Genomic DNA, 17123 nt, shown 5'->3' with positions numbered 1-17123 from the left:
TGGATGTCTCATAACTTGACTGAAAGACGAACAAAAATTTTAAAATCTACTTCCGAAAATTTTCTTTTTCGGTATAAGGTAAAAGAAGCACATATCGACCATGCACCTTGTATCGGCCAGCTTGCAGAAGATATCGACCACCAAGATAAAATGTATATTTAAAAATTACTAACTACGGTTTACCAATTATCTAATGGAAAATATATTGCGTTTGTTTATATGTAATCTGCAGAATAAAGTTTTTCGTCGAATTTTTAAGAAAATATAATTATTCATCTAATTTATTGAATCACTGTATCGGAATCTTAATCAAAGATCAGCCATTTCTCAAATTCTTATGATTTTATACTAGAATGTTAGTGACACAAAATAAGGAATTATACCTTATTTAAATGATTTACGAATCTGTCTGAATGTAAAAAATATTACTCAATTATTCTACTTTTAGTATCAGAACACTTTTTAATTGTCTCGCTACGAATAATCCGAATTAATTTGTTAATTGAGAACAAGTACGTTTTGTTCCAAGTACAGGGGTGACATGACAACTCTCTCTAATTGTCCCATCGCTAGTGTCGAGTGTCGATTATGGGCGATCGAGATGATAACCCGAATTTTTTGTCGCTAGTATCGATAATTCTCGCCACTAATTTATCGACACCTCTAGAGCTGTCGATTTGTACCCTCGAACTGAAATTTAGAGAAAATTTTAATGGTTGGGCAATGGTTGGGCAATCGTGGGTTTTTTGATAAGGAGTGGATGACAGAGAGTGTTTCTTCGAGTATATCCATTAATTGATAACAAAAATAATCAAATTTGTATTCCTTTTAAACAAAGGCTCTTATTTATCGGCCGATACCTGCTCCACTCTCGGCCGATATCTTCTTCGTCTGAATTCATATGGCCGATGCAATACGCACAATGCTATGGTTGCAATTTAACCAATTTTTTACAAATTTCTCTAAATATTAAGAAATCAAATTTAAAGATATAGATAAATGGAATACGAGAGTTCCAATTGGCATATTTAATAATGCCAAAAAATGGTTTAGAGCATAAGCAAACTGGGAAAATGTTAACAAACTTTTTTTCAAATTTAACTGCTATCCGAATTAAAAATAGCCCGATCTTAAAGGAGCCGAATTAGCGAGAGTCTACTGTACTAAAATAATCAGGATGTCCTATTTGCTTCGGAAAGAAGTCAATGCTCTGTGTTTGTTGGGACCAACGGGGAATTATGCATAACAAGGACTATACTAGTTTCTTAAAATGAACGATACTATTTACGAGCACCACTACCGACAACATTTAATCAATATGGATTATTAAGTCCTGAAAAAAGGCTAGAATGGGTCAAAAATACATAAAAGTGATATTGCATCACGACAATATTCTGATTCATTCATCATAATTTTTAATCGCTTATCCCTATAGAGGTCGCGGGCCAATAATGTCGAGTTTAGCAACCCACACCTGCTGATCCTCCGCCACTTCAGGAAGGTGTTAAGGTTCGATCTTAAAGCGCTTCAAGGCAAGATATTGAATTTGATTGAGCCACCTTGTTGCATAGCTTTTCTGGGGAGTTTTTATTCATTCATGCACTGAGCATGCCCATACCATCAAAGTTGTGATCTCTCAACTCAAAGAAGCAACTCTTCGACTCTTCTTGTTCTTAGCTCCTCACGAACGGCTAAGTTCCTCACTCGATCTCGACGAGTAATAATGTTCACATCAATGGAGAATATCCCTAGGTGACTCTATTTGCCCTATTTCCGTCATCAAAACGTCCCAACCCTGGATCTTTAGTATCCTTCGTCAATGACGCAAAATAGAGCTCTAACAAAGGTGTTGGGTACAATAGACTGGCCAGTCGCGGTGCCTGGGTCTGCTTTTCGGACCACTTCTAATAATAATTCTTCGCGTTTGCCACAATCTGAGTTTGCAATGGAAGAATCACACCTGTATAAGCTGATGTAGGCTTATCGTTGGCTTTTTCTTATGCTCTCTGTTAGCCTTTTTTTCATATGTATCCTCCAGTACTTTTTTTCTTTTGCCTGCAAATATGTAGATACTTGTGCCCTCCTGGAGGGGTGCAAACAGATGAAAAAAAAGGAAAGAAATGAAGGAGATACGACCAGGAGCCTGAGGAGGAAAGTATAATCTTTTGGGGCACGGAAGAGAGCTTCTTTAATTGGGTGATTTTTTATGACTGACACTGGGGGATTTTTATGATATCACGCAAAGTATCTTGGTGAGAAAGAAATTTTACAATATCAAAAATTGCACAATGGGATATATGCTGGCCATATCAGGAAGATATTTAATATGTGGTATATATTTTGTACCATCCACACCCCCATAAATAATCAAAATTAAGTGAAGTGTGTGGAAATATTCTTCTCTTCGCCTTTTTTTTTTGGTCCTGTAACCAACGCAGATGTACTTGATTGTGCCTTTAAATGTACTATTGTTGAACTTTTCCCTTCAACTTCATTTTGATTCTCTCATCCTCGTTCTTTTTTTCTTCTTTTTTGGGTCCTTTTTTCTGACTTTTCCACTTCCTATTGGAAGTTCCCATATCCTATTGTTATAAAAGGATTACTGGAACTTTCTTATGTTATTAATAAGTTTCCAAGCTTTACGCATTTATTCTCCTTTCGTATCAATTACATTTTGGTAGAGAGAGAAAAAAAAGTCTCATGTTTCCAAAAAGGATTTCTTCTCTATGTTGATTCCCTTTCTCTTGCCATGGCAAATTATTGATGTTTGGAGAGGCATTTTCTATAATGATTGTGATTGTATGAGGTGCTTCTTCACATTTTTCAATCGTTCTATTTTTGTTGAAAATTGACGAGATGGAGGGAGAAAAAAAGGGCCGTAAGGATTCCTCAAAATCAGACGCAATTTCAGAGAAATGGAAAGAAAAGAAGTAAAAGAGAAAATAGCGATGAAACCAAATGAATGAGAGGTGAATTATTGGCAAAAGGAACATACAATGCAAGCTGCTAGAAAGGAAACACCTTTTCCAATTTTCTGGATTGAGGGGAACAATGAAGTGTAACAGAGGGGGGAAGATTGTAAAATTTTTCCCAGCCAAAAACTTTTCACAGTATTTCCAGAAGCTCAACATTAAGGATTTTGGTGTGAATTTATTGAAGGTCATTTGTTCATGAAATTTTCTCCAAAGGAAAAGCACAATCGCCCACATGTGATAGGAAACGCTCTAGAAGAAGAACTAGAACTAGAGCATAGTGGCAGTTGGGGTTATCCGACCAATTTAATCAGCAAACTGGTTTAATCAGAATTCAAAGCAGTCAAAGGAGTTTGAGCATTAAACACCCATTTATACGAAAGCATTATCATTCGAAATCACCATTTCGAAATAACATCTTCAAATTAAGTTTATCGCGTTTCAGTTTTGTCTACCTTTCGGCAAATAGAATCAGTTCTAAAAGGCTTTGTTTTACATGTTCGAAATATTTTCTTAATTGAATTGAAATTATTTTCATTCTGACATCCTAACGAAAAGGTGGAAATTTCTCTGCTCGATTGTATATTTCGATTTTCGGAAGCAGCCAAATCCCGAAAGCCAAAATGGGTGCAAACACAAGTAGATTTTGATTCTCAAATAGTGTCTTGGATAAAAGGTAAATGGAAGTCCATTTGCACAAAAAGTCGTTGATGTTTGAAAAATTCAAATTCAATTTCGAATTTTCATACTAAATTTTCGAACAAGGTGAGAAAAATTTATCAAATATCAAAATCTATCAAATATATAATAATAATTTATTTAACCCTTGCAAACTTGTGCTTTGGGTATCAAATATATATGTTTCTGAACTCGCTTTTTCGACCAGAGCGCCCCTAGTGTTCATTTGATGAACTTCAATCAAGGAATTGTTGTATTTTATGAGACTTTCAGTTTAAAAACCCTATTTTAAGTATCTTGGTCGAGTAGAAGCAGTCAAATTGGCATCTGAGTGGTTTCAAAGCGTTATTATGGGAGAATACGGATTTTTTTAAACACTAAAACGACAAAATCGGACATAGCATTGTCTGCGCAAAAAATCATGTTTGACGGAGTCCCGGCCAAAATCCCGAAAGCCAAAATCCCGAACGCCAAAATCCCGAAAGCCGAAATCCCGAATGGTCCAAAATCCCGAATTGGCCAAAATCCTGAGAGCCAAAACCCCGAATTCTTAAAAGTGTCATAGCTACTCCCACGATTGTACCCACACTTGCTAGAGGCAAAGGGAAATTTTCTGTGCCTTGGAAAATTATTCAACTAAACATTTTCCCTCATATATGTAATTTCATCCCTTTTAGGATTTTGAACATTCAGGATTTTGGCGTTCGGGATCTTGGCTTTCGGGATTTTGGGTGCCACCGGTTTGACGAAACATAGATATAAATGTTCTCCACAATTATGCCGAAGTAATCATCAAGATCGGTTAAGCACGTGTCGAGATAATTGATGTTATGTATTATGACAATTGTTTTTTGACTGTGGCGCCCTTAGCGTTGGTCCTACGAAGTTCAAATGTTTTAGAAAGTTATAACGCTTTGCGAGACCTTTAATTTCTGCCCTCACTCGTCAAAATCGGTTCAATAGAAACGAAGATATGATGTTTTGAATTTCGTGAAATTTGACCCCTCATATCTTCAGTTTTATTGTAATCACAGCGAAGCCACGCCACTTTTTGCAAACTTCATAGAATAGGCTACAACACTCTAAAATTTGATCAAAATGCGCAATAGCGTTTTTGAGAAAAATGAGTTTGAAATTTGATGAATTTTGACGCTATCGCAGCGCCACCTGTGGTGACTTTTTGAACTTCCATCTGAAAGTGCTCATCGAGACGAAACCAAAAACCTAAAATTTATGTGAAAATGTTAATTAGAACCGGAGATAGAGGACGGCAGGTCGGTAAATTGTCGATCTTTGACCCCTTATAGCAGACCTGTGCTTGTTAAAAGTCGTGTAGTGTTGATAATTGTAATGGAAATTACAGATAGCCATACTGGTAACACTAATCCTGCTCATTCACGGTGCCATGATCAATATTTTTGCGCCTAAAAGACATAACAGACATAAAAACTCATATAGAAATTGTCTTCTTGACATCTTTGTCGGAAGACGGATAGATGTTCACTAAACACCCTTTTACTTGAATCTTGTAGAAATACAAAGAAATGAAATGCAAATATCACTTCAAATGGAAAGTTCTTAAATCGCGCGCAATTCAACTATGAGAGAGAGATAGACACAAATAACTCACTTGACAAACGTCTGGCGGCGCTGCGGTTGCAAAAAATCTCTGAAATGCTACAAAATATTTTCTTCTCTACTTTATCCTTATTAGCAGATCGTGTCCCTTTTTGTAATATGTACTTTTGCATTCCTTATTAACCAAAATAGTGTTGTACAAAACGGTTTTTCTCAAACCTATCCTGAATTTTGGGACAGCTCAAAAGAATATGAGTCTTCCAGCTAAAAATTTCATCCCAATGTTTTTGTTTTAATATCGACAATTATTCACAATTAACCCAAATAACTGTATTCAACTAAATTATTAAAAGGATTTTCTTGTGAAAATGTCTTAACCATGGGCCTATCGACATTTCATTTTTCCATACGTTTTTGCATAGAGACACTGAAGACTATTGGCAAGTTTTTTCCTAAAGAGAATTGACTTATCAGTCTGATATATTTCGAAATCGCGTAGTAAAAGCTATTTAAAAATACATATTTCATAATGTTTGCCGAAATAGTATAAGAACTACGAGCAAACTTGTTTAGGTCGCGGTGCATTATCTGCAAAATTTTTACAAGGAAAAGTGAAAAATAGCTTCACTTTTTATAAGGCTTGATGTGCCCCTGGCTTAACTCTAAGGAATTAAACAATTTTCACATTGAAAAACCTCTCATTTTCTCTACGTGAATTTTCGCGACATTTCGAAGAATGCCAACAGGCACCACCAAATTCACTTCGGATTTTCTTGTAGCTCAGGCCTGTATAAACATATAATTGTGGAGGGGCAGGAGGGGATGAGGTGGGGAAGTAAAAAGTCTGTTACAGAAAATGTTGATTTGTGGGGGGTCGTCAAAGTTAGGAAGTCGATATCTCTTACCGTTTGGCCTCTAGCCATGTCACAAGTTGAAAGTAATGTAATTAAATTTCACTAAATTTGGTTAGTGAGGTTGATTCGATAAGGTAAAAAATTTAAGATAGGAAAGTGGTGTTCGAAACAACCCGACTATCCCTATGTAGCGAAGCACGAAGGTCTGATTTGCACGCAAAAAGTGTTAGCAAATTTCTGCATATGTGAGAACATAAATGTTATATTGATTAAATTTCAAAAATAGTACCACCCCTAAAACATTTTCTGGGGGCTTCGTGTAAAAGCTTTCGCTGGTAAAATTTATGCGTTGCGGAGAACAGGTGAAAATGCAACCTGAACATGAGAAAATGAAATGAATTCGCGATAAACTCGTATCTGTTTAGCCACGCGAGTCAATTTTATGCACTCTTGCGACTTCGGGGTAGATAATAGAAAAATTCCATTGAGACAATATTTGCCTTGGAGCCAAAAGATATACCCAACTACCCCCATCGGTAGCACAAAGTTGGAAAACAGAATGTTGGGGTACAAATTAAATTCTCTGCTGTATTTTCTTTATATTAAAATTAATTGTTGAACTTGTTATTACAATGGTTTTTGGACAAAAGTAAAAGCATGGTGTTACTAAATGAAAATTTTCTGATGATGAAGAAGGAGGGGCTAGAGGGTGAGGGTGTGTTGCAGAAATTTATTGGTCCTTGCAAAAGTTCATAAACACGAATTGTGAGCCCCTTCTTGTTGCCAGCAACCATGGTGCAAAAGTTCGCTCTTTTCCCGAAAGTTGGGAAGGTTCAGTTTTGTATGTTTTATTTTTCACTGGAGGAGCTCTTGAATAAAATTAACACACTTTTTGCCTGTTGGTGAAATGTATAGTGCTAAAAGGGGATGAGGTGAGTTTTAGACGAGGTTCTACTTTTGAAAAACATATCTCTATTTAATTTTGAAAGTGGAACGAGAAGTTTTTCCTGCGGATGGAATGGGGAAGGAAAATATATCAAAGGGATTTCTCTATCCTGGGCAAAAGGAAAAGGGGTTTAGGTCAATACAAACTGAAACTTCTTAATAGCAATCCTTTTGCATGTTGTTAATTCTTTTTTCTTTCCATGTCTTCTTTTTTTGCTTGTGTTTTCTTGTCGAAAAATCAAAAGATATATAATTTTGTTCAATCTCTTTCCTCCTGAGATTATTTATCTTCAATTCCAAATTTCAACATCCAATTTTATTTGGTTTAATAGAGAAAGAGAAGAAAAACTGTTAAATCAAACCTTATGGAAGCAAATTGAGTGGCATTTTGTTAACTCTAAAAGATATCCAAATGGCTTTAAATTCCAAACCACTGGGTTTTTCATGGTGCGGAGGCGAGATATGCTGAAAATGATTGATGGTGGGAAGTTTTCAATAAAGAAAAATCGCATGTTAGAGACTCAATAGAAAGAAGAAAGAATAGAAAAATTCTATATATGCTAAAATCCACCCCTAACACTTGCATTCTATATCATAAACCATTTTTCAAGTCATCCGTAACAGAGTCCCCAAGCCTGATGAAATATTATATTTCTCCTTTTGTGCAAATCCTCCCCCGATCACCTTGTTAGAGAGTGTGATACAGGAAAATCCCTCTGGTATACGTTTTATATAAAAAGATCCAACGATTGGAATCTCTATTAGAAAAATTTCATTCATTTTACTGAGACAATTCCCAGGCCAGTCATGTTTAATTACTCGGTTTTTAATGATAACACTTTCTGAAATCCAATTTAATTTGCTTCTTTTATTGTTGATTTTAATTCAGCTGGCGTTCTAATAAAAGCCGTTGGCGAAATTTCAAGTTTTTGCAGCATTTTAACTTTAAATAGCTACCACTAATAGGGCTAAAGGCGCTAAAGTTGCTTCTAAGGAACCTTATTCAATCACTAATTTAGTGAGAGAACTAATAAGGTTAGTTCATCATATTTTAAGCCGATTTACACAGTAATTATGTTCCGAAATTCATAGAAGTATAACTTTACAAACTTTATCAAACCGCCCCATTAAATAATTCTCACGCTCTTCATTTTAGCAAGTAACTTAATTCGAAAAGTTTGAGGTTATGTTAAAACTAACCTCAAAAATCGTAGGTATTTTTATGCAGCAGGAATTTACTGTACATAAGAATTGTTGAATTTCACACTTCGTCACGACGAAAAACTGACCTATAGGGGAAACTTGGGCACTAACGAACACAGAGTAGCAACGATCACTATCATTTTTTTTAATTAGGGTGAAGTGATATAATTTGGAATTAGTGTTACAAGTTGGACAATTCGCCGGTACAAGTTGGACATGGCTTTTTTCTTGATAAATACAGTACAAAATTTGTTTTTAAGCACAAGGAACCAAATTAAAAAACTAAAGCATTAACACTATACAAATAAAAATGATGTACTAAATTTATCAAGACAAAAAGCCCTGTTCAAATTGTAGCATTGTCCAACTTGTACCACTTTTCCCTATATATTAGATTTAGAGGAAGAAACCTATACGAATTCCTATATAGGAGGACGTGGGACTACCTTGAGCTGTCGGGCTACACTGATAGGAGCGGTGGGGCTACTTTGTGGAGTGGGGTTACATTGAAATACGATTTTTTATGTAAATGTACAAATTGAAGACACTCTATTTTTAGCCTCGTGGTGGAAACACTAGTCAATCCAAGAAATTGTCCAGGAGCACCGATTTAGGTCTAAAATATTAACGGTTACTGAATTTAAATTCTGTACATTAATTCATTACAAACTCTATTGATTTAGATAGATTAACTATCCAAGAAAACACATTGGCAACCAGAATTCAAATCAGAAAAGAGGATAAAGGCCAATTTTAATAAATTCGTCGGATGTCGAATTTTCCGTCCGCCATTTTGAGCAAAATTTTTGCATGACTTCATGCGAAGCGAGAAAAGAACAACAAAATGTATTCTCATCTCTGTCGGGCTATTTTTTCCAAGTAATTGAAGGACTAAAGTAACTAAAAATCCATTCCCGACAGCAATTTGAATAATTATTTCCCTGGAATAAATCATCTAAAATCACTCAATTTGCGTATGATGTATAATACCATGGTAAGGAATGGGTTAAAAGCTTTGCATATGTCTATCCTACTCTATCGTACTCTTCTTATTCTTTTAAATATCACGCCAAATTAAATTTATTTCAGGTCAATTTTGGGACCGAAAAAGTGGGACAGACTTAAGCAAATCTTTCGAGAAAGAAACGGATACGAATTTTGATTTGATGGAATTTTACCGATCCAAAAGTGTACCGGAGCAATTAGCTTTTAGTTTTCGAAAATTGAAAATATACAATGCACGAAATTTCAAATTTAATGGCACTGAAAGACATTTTCAGTTGATTTTGAATTTTTCTTTTTGGATTTTTTTATAAAATCTTCTGAGAAGGGACACGAATTTTGATTTTGTGAAATCACACGCTCAGAATAAAAAACGAATAATAGGATTTTCATATTCACAAGAAAGGTAAATGGTATAAAGAAGTATCCAAAAATCGATTAACACGATTTTTGAAAATATTCGAGTTATTCGACTTATATATATTATTCACATAGTTATAATTTCTAAAGTGTGTAATATTTATGACACCTGGGCTCATGTTCGTTTGGCATACAGCTCATTTGAGCTAGCTATCCTACTCTCGCAATGCTTTGATTCGCGGAAATCGACGGAGTAGCAGTTGACTGACTTGTTTTTTTTTCAAAATTGTTAATGTAATTTTGTAAGGAATGTATAAGCATTAAAAGCAGTTTTGTTTTCTGCAACGGCTTATACAACCTGTGAAGGAGGATTTCCATCGTTTGCCTCTGGAGGTTGGTCACCAACGCTAAGACGGCGGTGGACGCAATAGAGGGAAAATAAGTCACTGTTCCTGTAATGTTGTTGCGCTTTTAAAGCATTTGTCGATAAATAAAATATTTATCTATCTATCTATCTATTCTGAGTTGTCGAAATTATATCAAGCTAAAAGGTATGCCAGAGGCTTAACAAAGCAATTTTGTGGTGCATTTTATCTACTCCAATCTTTCATAATTTCTTGAACTCTTTCCATGTATATCAAAAACACTGAAGAGCTATATATTTCACTTTAACCCTATACTTCAGGCGAGAATATATTTTCTGCCACCGATTCCATACTGCAGGAGGTTCCGGGATTATGCATATTTTCGGGACCTAGAAAAAGCGCGCGATACGGCTTTATACATAGGGGAAACTGGGGCATCACTAAACACGGAGTACCACCAAACACTGCAATTTTTTAATCGGCTATTCGGGTTATTCGACTTCAGAGGACAAGACTTATAGAATTTTTTAGGTATTATAGGGATGCTTGTCCACTGAAGAAATGGTCGAGATAGTCTAAATAGTTTAGATATAAAAATTAGTGTTTGGTGCTACCGCGTGTTTGGTGGTGCCCCAGTTTCCCCTACAGAAATTTTGCATATTTTCAGGAGATTTCTTTTGTTCATAATGACTCCAGAACACCTTTTAGATCAGGAAAATTTCATGAAGTCGAAATTCGAATCCCTTTCTTTCTCACATGTTTTGCATATGACTATCTCATTCTTTCGCATACCAAATTCGATTGAGCTAAATTGAATTTGGAGTGATGTTTAAAAGAAGAAGAAGAGTACGAGAGAATGAGATAGACATATGCAAAGTATATGAGAAAGAAATTGATTCTAATTTCGACTTCATGAAATTTTCCTGATCTAAAAGGTGTGCCGGAACCATAATGATAGGCGAAGATGCATAAGTGTATTTGCATAATCCGGGGACCGCCTGTAGAATAATTAACTTGAGTTATGTACTTGCTGAAAATTTCGTGATTATAAAATGTTAAAAAAGCCTGATATACAATTTTATCGACAAAAATACATGGAAAGCACATGAATTTTCCAAATGGTTCTCCTGAAATGTTGTCATGGAATGGAACTGTTGTCAAAATGGTCTGTAAAAATAGCAAAGTAATATATTTTTACATCGGGGACTTTGGATCACGATCTCCCCTGGTTGTACTCCAAACCTCATCATCATACTTTGGTGGTTTAGACTTGAGAAGGTTCTGTGTCGTCAGGAAAATGATTTATTACTCAGCCATATATAACATTCAATTACAATTTCCACTCCATTATATTCCTTTTTCATACATATTTAAGTTATGCCACAAATTATGTCAATTTTCCTGATTTTCTTATGTAAATTTGAATATTTAATGCTCAGCGTGTTCAGTATACTCGTTTTTTTGCTGCTTGATCCTCTTCCACTCGATGCTTTTGGCACTTTCCCTTTTATTTTCGCTTTTCCTCTCCCTCCATTTTCCATTAATGTTTTGTCGGAGATTGTAAAGAGAGTTTACCTTTTTGTGTCACTTTTCACATGCATAATTTCGATACTTCCTGTGTGAGGATTTACGCTTACGTAGAAATTTATTGAGACTGTGACTTGTTTGACCAATTTGCAACTTTCAGGATTTTCCATTCTTTGAGGTCCAATACCCAATTTGCGGGGAGGGATATATGAAGTTGTTTTGGCAAAAGGGATGTTTTTTTTGGGATGGATAGCACGACAGACGAGCATGAAAAAAAAGAAACAGAGAAAAAATCGATTAAATATATAAATAGAAAGAATCTTAGGGATTCATTGAATGTCTCCAATACTTTGAGGATTCTTCCGGCACAATATTTGGCTGAAGTGTGACGTGATTTGGGATGCTATTTTTCACATAAACTTGCGACTTTTCATCAATTTCGTGAGATGGTTGTGCTTGTGCATGGATCGTGGTATCATTTGCCAGTGAATTCTCACCATCATGCCCAGGGGGACGAGATATTTGAATATCTTCCCCATTTTCACTGAGATTGCACACTTGTAAAATATCCTTGTCAGTCTCACTCCACAATTTGTACTCATTTAATTCCTCTGGGGTGTAGTAGGTGATGTAGTCGGGGTAGTATCCATGGGTGACGTAGTAGCAACAAGCCTCTACTGCGTGATGGAAAAAAAGGGGTTTGAGGGAGTGCTTTAAGAAAAACGCGGGAAAATATTTTGGAGATTTATGTGTAAGGGAAATTAAATGAAAATGATTTCCTCAAAATACTCCAAAAGCTGTATCATCCACCCACAAAACAGTCAATGGTATTTTACACTCCGTTTCATCGCAATTTTCAGATGGAAAGCATTTCCAAAAGTATTTCCATCCTTTTCACATTTCAATTTGCTCCAATGAATTTTACTGCTTATTGCTAAAAAATATAGGAGAAGGGGCTTGTCATTTCTTCACAAATTGGCTCTTATGTAAGGGCTTGGTCAAAGAAAATTGTCTGGTCACATCCAAATCGAATTTGCAGAAATATAGACACATAGCATGAGCATAAATGTTATCGCACGATGTATTTTTCTATTTTTGTTTTATGATCCATGAAAAAGGTTTCCTTATTTGGTTTGTCGGACCAAAAACTGCTTGGGAGGGGGGGAAGGTCTCGTGATTTTGGTAACACGTTGCGGATAACTTATCGCAATTTGTTCAGTTAAAGCCAAACTGCAAACACACCATTAAATTATAAAATCCAAGCACAAACATAAAAATTGAATAAGGGAAAGATGGGTTCGTTCAACTTTCAAAAAAGCCACTTTACTTAAAGTCTAAACAAATTTTAAATCTTGCAAGTCATTCTAGATAATTACTAAATAGTTTCGAAGAGCAATAAAATAGTTTAATCAAATTATTTTTAATACTAATGATGAATTATCACATTTTAAAATTCTTTACATAAATAATTGTGAAGTAATTAGTTCAAAGGTTTTACCTCATTAACTAAGATTTTATGGCTGTAAAAGAACAATCCGACATTTTCGCTTTTTATGCCAAAAGTTTGAATAAATTGGATATGAATAAGCTGAATAAGATATTAAACTTTAAGTTATCTTTGGTGTGAGGTGGTTAGCAAAGCTTCTTTACATTTTTATAAAGCAGCATTTTCAGCGTGAAAAGCGCAAAGGAATCTGCAAAACAAATTAGGTCTTTAAGTCTCCGTCACACCTTTTAGATCGGGAAAATTTCATGAAATCAAAATCAACATCCTTTTCTTTCTCAAATAGTTTGTATAGGGTGGAGTAACCACTTATCGCCATATTTAGGATAAAGAAGAATTAATTTTATTATAACTTTTGAACTTTTATTACAAGATAACTCAAATTTGACACAAAGTTACTTAGATGTATTGGCTTTTGATTCGTGAAAACAATAGTCTGAGAATTTAACGCTGAACTACTTAAAAACCTAATTTTTATTAACAATGCAAAAATAACCACTTCGTCGCCATTTTTCACCACTTTTCGCCAGTTTTGTAACCACTTCTCGCCACCCACTTGAAAAGGTCCAAACTTGATTATTTTAGGCAATGTTATAAAAAGAATACATTCAGCATTTCTTTTTCCTCATGATCACCTTATTTTTACTCACTTTAAACGCTTTTTCTTCACTTTTATTTGAAAAATTAAATAATAGGTCTATTGCAGAAAGTAAACAAAGTAGATTTGACAACAGAGAATCTATGAAGTGAAGTTAGCGTCGCCTATTGAAAAGAGATGGCGACAGGTGGTAAAATCATTCCAAAATATTACCACTTTTCGCCATGCCTAATTTTTATATAAAAGTAATATAAAATGAAATAGTACTTAACTAAATACTAATTTTATCTATTCCACAAGTGTAATTAAATATTCAATGGACAAATTATTGATCCAAAAAGGTATTTTTTGCTTGATGAAAATTTGATGACACTTAGCATATTGGATAAGAAATATTAGATTCGATGCACTTGCTTAAAATATTGCTCTAAAAAATGCTGCAAATACGTAACAGCAGTAAAAATACAAAGAACTTTACGGCTCATTTAGTGGGGCACTGGCGAGAAATGGTGATTCCACCCTTTGTCTATCTCCTTCTTTCGTACTCAAAATTCGATTGCATTAAATTAAATTTGCTGTGATGTTCAAAAGAAGAAGAAGAGTCCGAAAGAGTGAGATAGACATATGCAAATCGTTTTAAAAAGAAAAAGTTTGTGAATTTCGATTACATTGAATTTTTCTGATTTAAAAGATGTGCCGGAGCCATTATTTTAGTTTTATAAAATTGAAAATATAAATGCAATGCGCAAAATATCAAATCTAATGGCGCTGGCACACCTTTTCAATTGAGTAAAATTCAATCGATTGAAATTTTACCTTTTACTCTTTCAAACTGAAATCAGATACAGCTGTCTCTTTCTTTCAAGTGAAATTCCAAATTGAAATTCAAAATGAAATTGAAATTTCAATTTTCATTTGACAGAAAGAGACAGCTGTATCTGATTTCAGTTTGAAAGAGTAAAAGGTAAAATTTCAATCAATAGGATTTCAGAAAATTGAAAAGGTGTGCCAGCGCCATAATGACTCTGGAAGACATTTTCAATTGAGTGAAATTCGATCAATTGGAATTTTACTTCTTGTCTACACACTACAAGCAATTTTGTCAATTGTCAACTTTATGCATAAAGATGCATAAAGTTAGTCAGACGTTAGACGTTTTTCAAATATTTAAAAGTTTCTAAATTGACCCATTGAAGAAGACCCATACCAAGGGTTGAAAGCTTTGGAGAAAAAACAAATTCTTTTAATTTGAAAAGAGGAATACCCTTCTGCCGAACACCGGAAGAATTGAGAGCATGAAATGCAGTTAGCACAGTTGCTGATCAAACCAACGATATTCAATATAATGATCAGATTATACTTCCATAAGTTTCTGATCAATCCGTCCCTCGGCTTAAGCAGAGAAACGGCTTAATTAGTCGGAAACTGATGGGAATTTAGTCTAATCATTATTTTGACTAACTTTAAGGCATCTCTCGGCTTAAGTCGTAAGTGTGTCTAGGACATAAGCTTTTAATAACGCGCAAATAACGTTTTCATTATCTAATTTGTGCATTCGCACAAAGCTAAGGGTTTAGGGAAATTCTTACTCCTTAAATTTTAGCATCTAGGGTTGGTTATTGGCTAGGTTTTTCAAACCTCTCTCTGTGAGCATACCCATCTTCCCATATAAGTGACCTACGTGCATATGTACGGTCCCGAAATATACAACCAAAATGAAGGGATTTTCCATCGTTTTCATCCCGGAGGTTGGAATCGACACTAAGACGGCGATGGCCGCATGGGGGGTGGGAAAAACAGAGATGATAATAAAATTCAATTCAATTCAATGTGCCAAATTTCGGCATAGTGCATGCTAGCACCAAAATTTCAAGTTTGATATGTGATATTTTTAATACAAATTGATTTTTTGTTAATTCTTTTTAAATAGTGTTGCTTGGAACCTTGTAGACACTTTATCATCTTTATTTACTCTAAAATCATTTTTAATATATTTTAAAATGAATAAAAATGTAGACATAGCTGAATGAATGTGCCCTATTTCGGCCACATTCATTCTCATAGTTCCTTGCCCTCCGGAAATTCTTCCAATGTCTTTTTCACCTCATCTTGTTAGTCGAAGCTATTTTTTTGTTATTCTTTTGCATTGTTTCATCTGTAGAGTATGTAAAACTAAAAATTCATGGAAATTCGAGGTACAAAAAGGTGGACGGAATTTGGTACACTTACCCTATTTTATTTTATTTTTTTTTTATTAAAATAAGACAATTTTGAATTATGTCTAATTCTGTCAACCGATAGTTGGTAAGTTAATTTAAAATCTGAACTTTTATATTTATTACCTATAGTTTCTTTAATCTATTAAAAATTGAATATTGCATTGCATAGCTCCATTGATTGATTTATTTAGTATCTCATATTTCTCTATTATTTGTTCATTTATATATTTTTTATTTACTGAAGAAAACCGTCAGTGTTTTGAAGTATTATTGCAAAATACCATAGTTGCAAAAACTATTCTGCAAATGAATTGCTTTAGTTATTTATACAAGATACTCCAGAAAAACGTTCAATTATTGGAATTACATCGCACAACAATAATAATCTGTATATAGTAAAAACCCATATAGAGAATTTTGTGATTATCTGACAAACCCCTTGATTAATTCTGTGATGGTCCTAAAACCTGAATTTATTACATCTTCTCGATACTCTGGACTTTCGGGTGGTTGTTGCCATCATGCCACAGAATGATGTGAAGATTAGGAGGAGGACTAGTGGTCGAATTATTTGATGAAGATTCTGCTTCATTTTAATTTCATGATATTAACCCCCTTATTCACATTAAACAACTCACAGTGGATTTTTATTCACAAAGCACTTTTTTTTTGTCCAGCTAGTGGTTTGATGATTGAAACAAAACTACGGCCAGCAGACAAGAAAAAAAAATACTATGCAGCAATTACGAAGACAAATGATTATTGCTTTGCACAGAGAACTAAAAGTCGTGAATAGCTCTAATTTCATTAGAATATAAAATATTTTACTACCCTCAAACTATGTAGAAGTTCTCTTTTTTTTTCTCTGCTCAGATATGGAGAAAATTTTTGTATCCAACTGGAGAATCAATTTTTATGTTGTATGAATAATTTAGCTTAGTGGGTAATTTATTATGGCATGTATGTTATATTTTTTGTTTTTTCATGTATTTATTATGATTTTTTTTTTCAACACTATTCCTCAACGTGGTGAAATTTATCCAAACATTATCAATTGTTCATACTCCTTTATTTCAGCATGAAAAATATCGTCTAAATGAATTCATGCTCAGACACGCAAACATTTACTAAATGCCTGATAAATTTCTCCTTCAAGTGAGATTTTTTTTTATGCTGGTTCTGAGAGTTTGAGTTTGTCTTGAGAGATGGGATAATTGTTATTAATTTTGGGCGGGTGTTTTTCTTTTAACACCACACAATATGTCTTTTCCGCTCTTGCCAACCATTATGTTAATCACTGTATATACCCTCCTGGTAG

At 34.4% G+C, this 17123-nt stretch overlaps 2 protein-coding genes across 4 annotated transcripts in view; one reads left to right on the top strand and one right to left on the bottom strand.

The window, feature by feature from the left end:
- Positions 1–17123, top strand: part of LOC129800544 (locomotion-related protein Hikaru genki) — a 110523-nt gene that overhangs the window by 50536 nt on the left and 42864 nt on the right. The gene's annotated exons all lie outside the window — the stretch shown is intronic.
- Positions 11244–16569, bottom strand: LOC129800545 (uncharacterized). The gene is made up of 3 exons (XM_055845016.1): positions 16286–16569; positions 11834–12161; positions 11244–11655 (listed from the first exon to the last, which is right to left on the bottom strand). The coding sequence occupies exons 1-3, from the start codon at positions 16395–16397 to the stop codon at positions 11529–11531; spliced, it is 567 nt and encodes a 188-aa protein (XP_055700991.1). The 5' UTR covers positions 16398–16569; the 3' UTR covers positions 11244–11528.

Source organism: Phlebotomus papatasi, chromosome 2, assembly GCF_024763615.1.
Source record: "Phlebotomus papatasi isolate M1 chromosome 2, Ppap_2.1, whole genome shotgun sequence".
NCBI classification, from domain to species: domain Eukaryota; kingdom Metazoa; phylum Arthropoda; class Insecta; order Diptera; family Psychodidae; genus Phlebotomus; species Phlebotomus papatasi.
Note: the sequence above shows the minus strand (reverse complement) of the source record. Positions and strands in the feature narration are given on the sequence as shown.

Coding starts and splice junctions, on each gene's coding strand:
- LOC129800545 (XM_055845016.1), bottom strand. CDS start 16,397: ATGAAGCAGAATCTTCATCAAATAATTCGACCACTAGTCCTCCTCCTA. Junction 12,162..16,285: donor GTCCAGAGTATCGAGAAGAT/GTAATAAATTCA, acceptor TCCATCACGCAG/TAGAGGCTTGTTGCTACTAC. Junction 11,656..11,833: donor GTGCCGGAAGAATCCTCAAA/GTATTGGAGACA, acceptor TGGACCTCAAAG/AATGGAAAATCCTGAAAGTT.